This window comes from Pan paniscus, chromosome 1, assembly GCF_029289425.2.
Source record: "Pan paniscus chromosome 1, NHGRI_mPanPan1-v2.0_pri, whole genome shotgun sequence".
In the NCBI taxonomy this organism is placed as follows: Eukaryota; Metazoa; Chordata; class Mammalia; order Primates; family Hominidae; genus Pan; species Pan paniscus.
This window is the reverse complement of record NC_073249.2, coordinates 160,263,300-160,277,248: the sequence shown is the minus strand read 5'-3', so window position 1 is coordinate 160,277,248 and position 13,949 is coordinate 160,263,300. Positions and strand designations below refer to the sequence as shown.

Below are 13,949 nucleotides of genomic sequence, written 5' to 3'. Positions count from 1 at the left end.
TCTTTGTTTAACAGAGTGGCAACAAGATGCTGTATGCTAGAAAAAAAAAAGCAACATAATCTACAGGCATATGTTGCTTTTAAAGCAAACTCAACTTAAATTTGGATTTGTACAAAAATTAGATGATTTTATTTCACACATATTTATAACATTTTTAAATATATCAAATCTCTGATGTGTTTGACATCAATTGATAAATATCTGAATTACACATGGCTTTTTAGATACCACCTACAAAGTATTTCTCAAGGAGAAAGTGAGATATGTCTATGCTATATAAATAAAAAATTCAGCTGTAATAGTAAGTCAGAAAAGTTTAAGTGGTTTTGATGAGACTGAAAGATGGAATTGTGCAAGAGATGAGCCATCAGCTCTTTTCCTAGTAGTAGGAAAGTTGGGATACATCTAAAATATTCTCAAAGTGTAGTCTATGTAATGTTTGCACTGGAAAATTTTAAAGTGCTTATTATAAATTCAGATTCACCCCATCCTACTGAGTCTTGGGGAGTAGGCCCCAATAACTGCATTGCACTAACTTCCTTAGTTTGCTCTTACGCACTTTCGTTCTTGTCAACTACTGGGATTAACTATTTGCTTAAAGGCTGGTTTCACCTTTGCAGAAATTCATGATCCTCATTTTTATTTTCATAAAAAAATACAAGTTCCTTAGTTCATAAACATTCAAGCACAATCCTTTAAGCCCAAATACCCTTTCATTAGGTAAACTAAAGAGGAAACTCTTTGGCAGCCTCAGTTGTGCTTCATTTTACATCCTTGGATAAGCCTTCCTATTCCCCATTTATTTCCCTCCTACATCTGAATTAGTAGTGTCTTTCTTCTGCGTACTCCTTAGTCACTTCGTATTGCATTTGTTCACATAGCTTGCTCCTGTCTGCATCACTGATTATCAGCCCCATGAAGGGAGGAATGTTATTCATCTTTGATGCCATCTCTCCTAGTACAGTAGCCAACACATAATAGCTGCTCAATAAATTTTTGTTGCATGGCTTTAGCTTTGGTTCATAAAGGTTAATGTTTCATCTCTATGGTGAACTAAAAGTTGTACTTGGCTAAACTTGGGACATTTTTGCTGAAGAGTCTAGTTCCAACAGGAAGCCAGTGATTCCCAAGAAATGCATTTGAGGTAAATTAGTAAGTAGAATCCTTAGAGGCCTGTTTTGTTGGTGTTGTTGCTTTTATTTATCTTTGAAATGGTACCAGAGGCTTGTCTGATTAAAGTGAAATTGTTGGTTTGGTGTCTACTTCCAATTAGACTATAAGCTTCTTGAATTTATGAATTGTATCTCAATAATCCCCATATTTTCAATACCTATATCTAGTATAGGTGCTAAAAAGAAATAAAGTTTAAATTAAGCTGAATGTTAGTAAGCATCAGCCATAGCCCTTGAAGATAATAAATGCTTATCAGATGCTGTTTGGATTCTCCAACACCTAGATAAATAAATTTATGTTCCTTAAAGAGAAGCAAATCTCTGAATCTTTAAGTTGGAAAGGACTTCACAGGTTATCCATTCCATTGCCTAACGGTGCAAATATCTCTTCTGTAGCCCCTGTTAAAATTCCTCTATCCCCTGTTAAAATTTCTCTAGCTCCAGGAAGCTCAGTAACACCAAATGCAAACAAGGACATTTAAACTGATCTAAATATTCGCAAGTTGGGTTTTTTCTTCTTTTTTCATGAACTAGAATCACTCAGGTCAATACTGTACTATGTTAGCTTCCTTAGCAGGTTGTAATTTTCAAGGATTCCCATATTGGTATACATCTAGGGATATCTGAAACTTGACAGTAATTTTAACAGGTTAATGCACTATGTTTAATTAAGAGAGAACAGCTTTAAGATAGTAGTAGGTATATGAAGCAAGCAAAACCTTCTTCCCTGTAGCCAAATTTCTGTGCTCCTGGGTATTATTCAGCAAATATGATAGATGAACATGTGGGGATTTCTTTCCTGGTGCTTAGTGTTTTCCTGACACCAGTGCTGTGTTGACCTTTCTTCATGCCCTTCTCAAATGTTTCACACAACTGTAGACTGGCAGCTAAGTATACCACCCTTCTCCCTCAAAAAAAAAAAGAAAGAACAAGCATTGTAAATTCTTACTCTTTCCCTTGAACTGAATTCAGGCAACATCTCTACCTGGAAGTCTTCCTTGAACTATGTTCTAATCACATGTCTGTTTTCTTGCATTATCATAATTATTTCTTCCCTCTGGGTCTATCTCCTGCTCTGTGCCTTTACCTCTGGTCACAGGATGATTTTCTGTCTTGCCTGGAGGCCTTTCCTTATTAATCATTTCACATGTGCCCTTCTCTATGATGCTTCTTGCATTCTTAGCCATGTTGTAGTTTGTTTTGTTCTGTTTTATTGTTTTTGACAGTCCTCTATAGTCTTACATTTGTTTTGTCCTGAACTCTACATTCCTGAGACTTTGATCCACTGTCTTTGTATCTGCCTTAAGTTTAATGTCTATTAGGCCTTCCCTCATGGAGTCTGAGACTTTACTTTTGTGCTGTGACATGTCAGAACGTTTCCTCTGCATGGAATAGGTCTAGGATATCAAGTTATGCTAACTTTGGATCTGCAGATTTTAAAGTCCGTGAGAAAGCAGGGTGACTCTTTAAGCCCTCCCACTATGGGCAGTGCTATTTTGAGAAAAATTAAAAAGAGCTTTGGAGTGTGTGTGTGTGTGTGTGTGTGTGTGTTTTGTTTTGTTTTTGTTTTTGTGTTTTTACACCCAGCTGATTTTTGTGGTTTTTTGTTTTGTTTTGTTTTGTTTCAGTAGAAACAGGGTTTCGTCATGTTGGCGAGGCTGGTCTTGAGCTCCTGCCCTCAGGTGATCCACCCACCTTGGCCTCCCAAAGTGCTGAGATTACAAGCGTGAGACACTGTGCCAGGCCAAGAGCTTTGGAGTTTTCTAAGGAATCCAGTGAATACCAAGTTCCATGCTTATGAAAGCGTATGTTTTAGAGAAATTCCAAGTTTAATACTGTCTCCAAGTGCTCCAAGTGATTTTCTGTCTAATTGATTAACCAATTCTTGAGAAGGAGGTCTTAAAGCCTCCAACTACAATTGTGGATTTGTCTTTTTCTTCTTTCAGTTCTGTCAATTTTTGTTGCACATATTCGGCAGCTCTATTGTTTAGTGCCTAAACATTAAGAATTGCTAATGTCTCTTTTATCATTATATAATTTTGCTTTATGCCTTCAGCAATTTTTCTTGTTCTGATGTCTACGTTATCTGATACTAAGTTAGTCCTTTTTTCCTATGATCAATGTCTTCATAATATGTTTTCCCATGTTTTGCCTTCATGCCTAGGTTATTATATTTGAAGTGAGTTTCTTGTACACGTTATATAGATGGGTCATATTTTTAAATCCCCTTGGCCAATCTTTATCTTTTAGTTGGTATATTTAGGACACTTACTTACACTTAATATAACTGATTAGAGTTTAACTATGGCAATTTTTGTTTCTTTTCTGTTTCCTCATTTCTGTTTTCTCTTTCCTGCCTTCCTGAAGGTTACTTGAACATGTTTTTTCAGAATTATATAATGTTTTTAAGTGTATCTCATTGTATAGAATTTCTAGTGGCTGCTGTAGATATTATATCATATTTACATAACTTATTACTGTATACCAATGTCTTCATTTTACCAATTTGAGTAAAGTATAAAACCTTACTTTCCTTTATGCCCTTTAATCCTTCCCAATTTATAATACAATTGTTTTAAATATTTCCTCTATATGCTTTTAGCACCACATCAGAAAGTATTATAATTTTTGCATAAACAAAAATAATTTATAAAGCTCAAGAGAAGATGGAAAGCCTATTATATTTACCCATATTTTTGTTTACTGTGCTATTTTCTTCTTTCCTAATGTTCTACATTTTCTTCTTTTATTTTTTCCTTCTATTTGGAGCATCTCCTCTAGCTATTTTTTTAGAGTAGGTCTGCTGGTGATAAATTCTTACTTTTCTTTCATCAAAGAATGTCTTGATTTTCATTCATTTCTTCAGAATGTGCTCACTGGGTAGTAAATTCTGAGTTGATGGTAGTTTTTTGTTGTTGTTTAGTTTGTCTTGGCACTTAAAAGATATTGTCCTGCTTTCCTCTAGTCTCCACAGTGTCTGATAAGAAATCCGCTGTCATTAGAATTGTTTCTTTCCTACAATTATCATGTCATTTTTTTCTGTTTTCTTTTAAGAATTTATTATTTGTATTTAATTTTCAGAATTTCAATCACAGCATGTATCATTTCTTTGGGTTTATCCTTTTTAGAGTTTGCTCCATTTCTTGAATCTGTGAGTTTGTGTATCTTGACAAATGTAGAAAATTTTAAGCCCTTATTTCTTCATCTACTTTTTCAGCTATGCCTTCTTTCTTCTCTCCTTCTGAGACTCCAAATGATAACTATTTTGTTATAGTCTCACATGTCCTTAAGGCTCTGTTCATTTTTTTTTCTCAGTCTATTTTCTGATTTGGTAATTTCTATTGTTTTATCTTCTGGTTCACTGATTCTTTTCTGTTATAGAGCCATCCACTGAGCTCTTTATTTCAGATTATATTATTCAGATGAAATAAATCAACTTTCTAATCCAATCCCTGCAGTGTTTATATGACTTTTTTGGGGCCTCTTGTTACGTTGAAAACCCCTGTTCATAACAGATTAGAATTAGGCTTATTATTGCTTAATCCTAACTAGGTTCCTAGACTGCCAGTGCTTATGTGAACATTCTAGGATACTGCTAATTCTAGTTGACATTACCTTAACAAATTCTGGGGAGTCATCTTTCTGATAGTGGAACAAAGATCCTATTTAATTAACCACATTGCCTCTACCTTAAATAAGCCCACTTTTTCTAATTTGATCCTCTGTCAATCATCTTCACAAAGGTAAGGAAGATGAAGGCCAGAAAGGGAATGGAGGAGAAAGAAAGGAAAAAAACCCTTGTAAAACTTGGTAGTACTAAGTCTTCTCTCAATAAAAGCATCCACCTCCTTTAACCTTTACCTGGAACCTCTATTACTTGCACTTTTTGCTTTTTGATCTTCTTTTCATTAAACAAGACAATAACAAGAACGGCAACAACAACAAAATCATGGGGGTATTACTTCATCTGAATTACAATATTAGCTCTTAAACTCAAAAACAAAATCTGCTGAAGTATTTATGGAAGTATGCTCTGTTTGTTATTTAGACCCTCTTTGTAATAATTTCACTTATTAAACTTCCAGTGGGGCCATGTTTTATTCTTTGATTCGGGAGATTGCCAGATCATCTTTTAGGATCACTAACTAAAGAAAATGGAATAGCTCCATATATATTTGTCTCCTTGAAAACATCAGAGTATTAAGGCAAATACTGCTGCTGCCTATAGCCCAAGTTGCCCCTGACTCACTGTAGTATCTCTGGGATGGTACTTGCCCTCATTTTCCTTCAGCATCTCTACCTGCAAAACAAAAAAATGTTAGAACCACCCCTACTTCATTGGACTGTGGAAGAAAAGTAGAGCAACAGTGTTTCAATGTTCTGTGAAAGACAGATTTGTTCATATGTAACATTTGTCACTATTTGAGACCATGTGCTCCAAGGCAGAGATGTAGTCAGTCTAATATAGTCAGTCTAAAATTACTCTATAGTAATTTGACTTTTACAGCAAAATAAAAGAAATAATAATTACTTGAAGAAGTTAATTTTTCACTCTTTCTAGTTAGTTCTTTTTTTTTTTTTTTTTTTGCATTTTAAAAAATTTCACTCCAGACCTGTGATCTACAAAGCTCTAAGTGCAGTTAACTTTCATGATGTCCTATTTTCATTCTTCATTCTTACTACCCTTTTGGTTTCACATTTAGTTTGTGTCTTATTCTTTGCAGATCAATAGCAATATACTCTCAGTTGAATATCTTCTTGGAAGGAACCAAAACTTCATTAGTAGCAGTAGCATTTGAATTTTAAGGTTTTAAATAAGGCAAACATACTGTCTCCTTGGTTTGAGAACTTTAAACGTAAAATTTGGTAGAAATGTGATAAGAAAAGAAAAAAAATTCTCTACTGAGCACAAGAAACAAAAACAGAACTCTTATTTTTTCTTAAATTTTCTCCAACAGTAAAACATGGGCCTGTTTTAATCAATATTAAATTATATCTTACATTCTGTTTAGCATCTGAATATGTCATCATTAATTTTTTTCCACTTAGATTCCTAATACCTACATGATAACTTTTTCTGATAAAAGTTTACATATATATATGTAACATATATATATATATGTTACATATATATGTGACATATATATATATATATGTAGGGGTTGGGGTAAAGAGAAAGTGAAGGATTCAGAAATTTCTCATGACTAAATGGAAAAAGAATGAATCAATTTAATGTTTGCTGAAGAGGCTAAGACCTGCCTATTTTAGACTTTGTTTTCTTAAATAATTTGGGCACAAAAAAAAAAAAAAGAAATTCTGTTCTTAACCCCAATTTCTCTTCTTTTCTCAAAAACAAACAAAACAAATTCCCTAAATACTGGACTAGAAGGGCAAGAGTCCCTGAAGCAAATTCAAACTGTTGGCTTTTCTGGGCCATAAATTCCAGAAGAATGGATTTTCCCAGGGGCTCTTGAGCTTGTGATGGGACTTTGTGCCTCCCCACCAACCAGCTTCCAAACAATGCCTGTGGTAAAAACCCAAATGCCTGTGAAAAACACTCTCCTGATGCCATATTTGTTTGTATGTAATTACCTCCAACCCCTGAATTCTCAACAAATGAGTGTTTGACAGCATATTCCTAAGATATTTTCTTTAAGTAAAGGTTTTTATACTTAAGGAATCATATTCAGGTGTCATGGAAATGTCTAGCTATTTAAACCCTCCATGGCCTATACAAATCTCAAATATTTTTCTGACTACCAAGGTTCTACTACGTCCTTTTGGCCTGGCTTAAGTCTCATCTCTTCAATAAAATTATTATCCATTGTCTTGTAAAATTTATGTTGCATTTATAGACAGTGACACACAATTTGTCACATGATGATGGAATATTGCAGATTCTCTCTTTGTTCCCTGTGTGTGAGTTGCCCCATTCAGGTGTTAAATTCCTTGGGGCAGGATTAGACTAAGACCTCAAGTGACTCTAGGTACTAAAGGGATTTTTGCATCCCCTACAACCACCACGTCCAATTCAAAAATCAAAATGATGTCATTCAGTCACATAAGGATAAGAGAGGCTAGCAAATTTCAAAAATTTTCATACTCATCTTGAGAAATGTCATTTTTAACATTTTTTCCCATTTTTAGTGGGACAAGCAAATGCATACATGACCCACTGGATAATCCTACTCACTTTGGAGATAAAAACAAATGTTATTTTTCTTGTGCATTCCTAGGAACAATTAGAATCTACCCACATCTGTTTGATTAAGGAGTCCTTTAGTAAACTGTATGAAATTGGATGACATGTTAGAAAATAATTTTCATCTAATTATGGGTTGTATAAGTGTGGATTCTGTATATCAGAATTTATTTTATTTTACTTTTTATTTTTACTTTTTACAGAGATGTGGCCCAGCCTGGAGTGCAGTGGTGTGATCCTAGCTCACTGCCACCTTGACTTCCTGGGCTCAAGTGATTCTTCTGCCTCAGCCTCCAAGTAGCTTGCCAAAACTTGGAAGCAACCATGATGTCCTTAGTAGGTAAATGAATAAACCCCGATACATCTAGATCATAGGATATTATTCAGTGCTAAAACGAAATGAGCTATCAAGCCAGGAAAAGACATAGAGGAAGCTTAAGTGCATATTACTAAGTGAAAGAAGCCAATCTGAAAAGGTATGCACCACCACGCTTGGCTGATTTTTCAATGTTTTGTAGAAATGGGGTGTCCTTAGTTGCCCAGGCTGGTCTCAAGTGATCCGCCCCCCTCAACCTTCCAAAGTGCTACAGTTACAGGCCTGATCCACTGCACCTGGCATATATCAGAATTTCTTAAAATGAGAAATACATTTTCTTTCTGTAGCCCAGCTGTCAGTGGCTCACTTGTCCTCCTTTTCAAACTGCCCCAACAAAATATCCACTCTTACCAACATTTCCATATTAGTGACCAATGTAAATTTTTTAAGGCAATGGAGGTATTTTTATATCATGCACCCACAGTAAACTTGACATCGTCTGTGTTCATTGACTTTTCTGTACAGTTGAGCACTGACCATCTTACTGCAGGAGTGAGAAGAGGTCTCTGACCCTTCCCTCTATCTACAGCCTTTCTACACATTCTGAATTTGGTCTGGAAGTATCTTACCAAACCATTTCACCAACAATGCCATATTCCTGCTAACAAGGTATCTTGATCCAATTGTTAACAATAAAATTTTCTCAGATAATTGTACCTTGTTTAGGCCAAGAATCTGATTCTTAGCCTCAACATAAGCCCGTTAGAATGATGTAGGTGATGAACACAGATTCTTTCTCATCCTCATTTTAATAAAGTTCCTTCTTTTTCCAGTCCTGCTCACTGTATTTTTTCTTTTTAATAGACTTTTTAGAGCACTTTTAAGTTCACAGCAAAATTGAGCATAAAGTACAAAGATTTCCCATATATCCCCTGCCCCTACACATGCACAGCCTCCCCCATTATCAACATCCCCCATTAGAGTGTGAAGGGGGCCAGCCCCTCCACACCTGTGGGTGTTTCTCGTCAGGTGGGACGAGAGACTGAGAAAAGAAAGAAGACACAGAGACAAAGTGTAGAGAAAGAACAGTGGGCCCAGGGGACTGGCGCTCAGCACAGGGAGGACCAGCGCGGGCACTGGTCTCTGAGTTCCCTCAGTATTTATTGATCACTATCTCTACCATTTAGGTGAGGGTGATGTGGCAGGACTATAGGGTAATGGTGCGGAGACAGTCAGCAGGAAAACATGTGAGCAAAGATCTCTGTGTCATAAGTAAGTTTAAGGAAAAGTGCTGTGCCTCCATGGGCACGTAGGCCAGATTTATGTCTGACTTTTCACAAACATTTTAGTGCAGTAAAGAGCAGTATTGCCGCCAGCATGTCTCACCTCCAGCCATAAGGTGGTTTTCTCCATCTCAGTAAATAGAACGCACGATGGGGTTTTACACCAAGACTTTCCATTCCCAAGGATGAGCAGGAGACAGATGCCTTCCTCTTATCTCAACTGCAAAGAGGCCTTCCTCTTTCACTAATCCTCCTCAGCACAGACCCTTTACGGATGTCGGGCTGGGGGACGGTCAGGTCTTTCCCTTCCCATGAAGGCCATATCTCAGGCTATCACATGGGGAGAAACCTTGGACAATACCTGGCTTTCCTGGGCAGAGGTCCTTGTGGCCTTCCGCAGTGTATTGTGTCCCTGGGTACTAGAGATTAGAGAATGGCAATGACTTTTACCGAGCACACTGCCTTCAAACACATTTCTAACAAAGCACATCCTGCACAGCCCTAAATCCATTAAACCTTGAGTCAACACAGCACATGTCTCTGAGGGCACAGGGTTGGGGCTAGGGTTACAAATTAACAGCATCTCAAGGCAGAAGAATTTCTCTTAGTACAGAACAAAATGGAGTTTCTTATGTCTACTTCTTTCTACATAGACACAGTAACAGTCTGATCTCTCTTTCTTTTCCCCACGGAGTGATACCTTTGTTACATTTATAAACCTACATAGACACATCATTCTCCCTCAAAGTTCATAGTTTACATTAGGATTGACTCTTAGTGGTGTACATTCTATAGGTTTGGGCAAATGTGTAACAACGTATTCACCATTGTAGAATCATACAGAATAGTTTCACTGTCCTAAAAAGCTGTGCTCTGATTTCCCTCCCTGACCCTACCCCTGGAACTACTAATCTTCCTATTTTCTTCATAGTTTTACTTTTTCTACAATTTCATATAGTTGGAATCATACAGTATGTATGTAGCCTTGCCTTTCCTTCCTTCCTTTCTTTCCTTCTTTCTTTCTTCTTCTTCTTCTTTTTTTTTTTTTTTTTGAGAAAGGGTTTCACCACATTGCCCAGGCTGATCTCGAACTCCTGGATTCAAATGATCCTCCCACCTTTGCCTCCCAAAGTGCTAAGATTGCAGGCATTAGCCACTGCGACCGGCCTATGTAGCCTTTTCAGATTGGCTTCCTTAACTTAGTAATATGCATTTAAGCTTATTCCATGTCTTTTCCTGGCTTGATAGCTCATTTCTTTTTAGCACTGAATAATATTCCATGGTCTGGATGTACGATGGCTTATTCATTTATTCACCTACTGAAGGACATCATGGTTGTTTCCAAGTTTGGGCAAATATAAATAAAGCTGCTATAAACGTCCATGTGCAGGTTTTTGTGTGGACAGAGTTTTCAACTCATTTTACTAAATACCAAGGAGCACAATTGCTGGATCATTCAGTAAGAGTATGTTTAGTTTTATAAGAAACTGCTAGATTGTCTTCCAAAGTGGCTGTACCACTTTGCGTTTCTACTAGCAATGAATAAGAGTCCCTGTTGCTCTACAATTCTGTTTACCTTTCACATGGATTGATGGTCAATTGTCTCATAGCACTTACTACAACATGTGGCTGATTTGACACATAGCTCCCTTGTAATGGTCTCTTCTACTCATTTAGAAAACATGGAATACTGGTATGAGCTATAAGGCACAATGAATTTCCCTTGATAGGTCAAAAAGAGACCCAGCTTAGCAGGCACAGGGGCTCATGCCTGTAATTCCAGCTACTCAGGAGGCTGAGGTGGAAGGATTGCTTGAGCCCAGGAAGTGGAGGCTTCAGTGAGCCATGATCTTCATGTATTCCAGTCTGGGCAACAGAGCAGGACCTTGTCACTAAAAAAGATATAAAAACAAACCCAGCTGCGGCCCATTTCGGGTCCTCATTTGCTCTGTAACTTGCCAAGTTTTTCTTTTTAAACAAATCTCTTATATTTCTTGTTTTTCTAAATAAGATTAAGAGATTCCAACATACTTTAAAGAATATTTATCTAATAATATTCTTAAAGAATAGAACACATATTCCGATTAGCATTGAATGTTTCTTAATGAATAATATTACAAGAAATGAAATAAGACTATTATTCATGGTTACCCAATAACAAGAGTGTGTTTTTCTTTCTTCACAACTTAAAGTTATAAAGTGGAAAGTGAGTATAAGTTTAGAAATTTTTAAATATTTTGGTAGCCATAAAATCTAGAAGTAAGAACAAAAATTGTTCATAGAGTATTATAATGGGAATAAACAGCTATGTGAAAGGAAAAAAAATAAACTTTTTTTCATTTTAATGTAAAGCTGTGTACCTATCTAAAATTCCTGACACTTATTTAGTCCCCTGAATTATTTCTTTGTATTTCCTTGTAGGTCTCCTTGGGAAACTTGTTCCAATTCAACTATTAGACATATTGTTATTAACATTAACTTACTTTCTTACCCTGTAAATATAACTTTTTTTCAGTAGTTTTATCATCTGTGATGAGATTTGTTCGGTGGTTTGTTAGTGTGATGAAGAAGAGTGTGGTTTAGGAAGGTTGGTTCACAACTAAGCAAAGTGGCTTCAGAAAACTCACTTGGGTTTCTATTTCCCAGGTCTGGCCCTTAGCCTTGGAGATCCAGGTACTTGGTTTTGCCAGTGCTCAGTGATGAGCAGGCTCTGGGAATGTGGGAGCAGTCATGCGGCCCAGACTCACCAGAGATTTGCATATAAAGATTTGAATATAAAATAAACTCCGGTTTATTAACTTATACTAAGGAAGAAAAGGCCAAGGAGAAAGAGCGGCAGTGGAGACGCACACCGAGGGCATCCCTCTCCTAGCTTGGGTGGGTTGCTGATATTCTCAAGTCCTCAGTCCTCATCTATACATGGGGATAATGATAGGACCCAACCTCACAAGATTGTGGGAGACTTAATGAGGTAATGTATAGAAAATGCATTACCACTCTGCTTGTCACTTTCTAAACACTCAAATATTAGGAGAAGAAAATATTTTTAGCTCCTTTGGTCGGTGCTTTCTCTCTCATAATGAGATGTTTCCTGGATGTGTGTGGAGTCAGACTAAAATGGAATCAGGAGATTGTAATGAAGGAGTTCCTGGCTCGAGCCATCCTTTCACACTACAGAGATAAATTTTCCAGGGGCACGCTGTTTACTGGGAGCTCCTAACCTGAACCATGCTAAAGACACATTTATCAGATTTGTTTTGCTAAATATCGTTTTCATACACTTCGTGCTGATCATTGGCTTTTCAGCTGGCATGACCTTTCTTTAGCTCTGTTAACACCACTGTTAACAAACAGCTGGTACAGATGTGGCAATATCTTTGCCAGTGCCTGTGGCAGACATCAAGCATCAACTGGGTTCTCTTCCTGCTCAGCCTGAACTCATCCTCCGAATTCTTCTCATCACTGACCTCCAGGCAGCCACTACCAATGGCTCATACTTTTTACTGGAAGTAAAATGTATTTGTGATCCGGGGAATAGGCCACAAAGAAGTCATCAGTCCCTGCTTATAGCTGAAAACACATTATTTCTCATCAGTGTGCTGTTTCTATTAATCAAGTTTTCACTATAATAAGGGTGATAACTTTCAAACCTTCCACAACCTCACAAAACATGAGCAGATAAAGATAAAAGTTATATTGGTGAACTCCTGAGTTCCACTCTCAGGTTTTGTGCATGTAAGGGAGCTTGTGCTTTTAACATTTCCATTTAATAGCTTTTCTGACCTTTTCATAAAATGTGCATTAAGAGTGATTAATTAAACAAGCCATAATATGGAATCCATATTATGGAATATTGCTTAGTGATAAAAGGAATGAAATACAGATGCATAAAACAAACTGGATCTATCTCAAGGGCATTATGTTGTGTTGAAAAGACGAATCTCAAAATGGTACATACTGTATGAGTCCATGTGTTCATATTCTTGAAATGACAAAATTAGAGAGATGGAAGAGAGATTAGTGGCTTCCAGTGGTTTGAGGAGGGGGAGGAGGAAGGTGGCCATGACTATTAAAGGGCAGCACAAGGAATCCTTTTAATAGAACCGTTCTGTAGCTTGACTATGGTAGTGAGCAAAAGAATCTACATGTGTTATAAAATCACATTTAAAATACAAACCTACACAAGTGCACAAGTGCACATAAAACTGGTGAAATCTGAATAGGTGGGTGTATTGTATTGATGCAGGATTTTTCTTCTCAGTCACTTTGCAAGGCAGCTGGCGTGCCCCAGCTAACCAATGTTATAGCTTGTACCCACATTCAGCAGTTCCTGAGCTCTTATACCATGCCCAAGAAGAATGAGGATATGTTGGACATTGAAGTATAAAGAGGGCAGAAAAGAATTTTATTGAGTGATGGAACAGCTCTCAGCAGAGAGGGGATGCAGGGTGGGTGGGGTGGTTCCCCTACCAGAAGGCAGGAAAGTCCCCTGTGTGGCTGGGTCTGGGACCTTTTATGGGCTCAGAATGGGGAGTGTGTGCTGATTGGTTTGTGAGTATGCAGACAAGGTAAAGCAAAGACATCACTCAGATGTGGGCACAACAGTGTAGAAAAACCAATTAGGAAAGGGTCGGTATATGTAAAATAGGTGAAAGGTGGAAACTGATCAGAGGAAAGCACGTCAAAGGGGAAGATAAGTTCTCAATCTGGTCCAAGGATTTAACTTTCAGGCTTTAAACTGTCTTCTGCTTGGAGGTGGGATTTCACTGGGAACCTGCCCCTATCAGCCTAGGCATTTGGCTGCCTTCGGCCACTCTAAGTATCAATGTCAATTTCCTGATTGTGATATTGTGCAAGATGTTAACACTGGAATAGGAAATTGGGTGAAGGGTATGTGGGGTCTATTATTTCTTACAACTACAATTATCTCAAAATATTTTTAAAAAGATCTGCAATGAGCATTTCAAGAATTGCAA

At 37.2% G+C, this 13,949-nt stretch overlaps 1 protein-coding gene across 42 annotated transcripts in view; it reads left to right on the top strand.

The window, feature by feature from the left end:
- The window catches only part of SGIP1 (SH3GL interacting endocytic adaptor 1), a 211,336-nt gene that overhangs the window by 49,972 nt on the left and 147,415 nt on the right, over positions 1 to 13,949 (top strand). For 6 of the 42 annotated variants that reach the window (XM_055117665.2, XM_055117658.2, XM_055117654.2 and 3 more), the window contains one exon: positions 7,578 to 7,714. The exons of the other annotated variants lie outside the window; for them this stretch is intronic. In XM_055117665.2, the coding sequence (XP_054973640.1) occupies positions 7,699 to 7,714 (16 nt within the window). In that variant the 5' untranslated portion in view covers positions 7,578 to 7,698. The remainder of the gene's footprint in view (positions 1 to 7,577; positions 7,715 to 13,949) is intronic. 42 annotated transcript variants of the gene reach the window in all.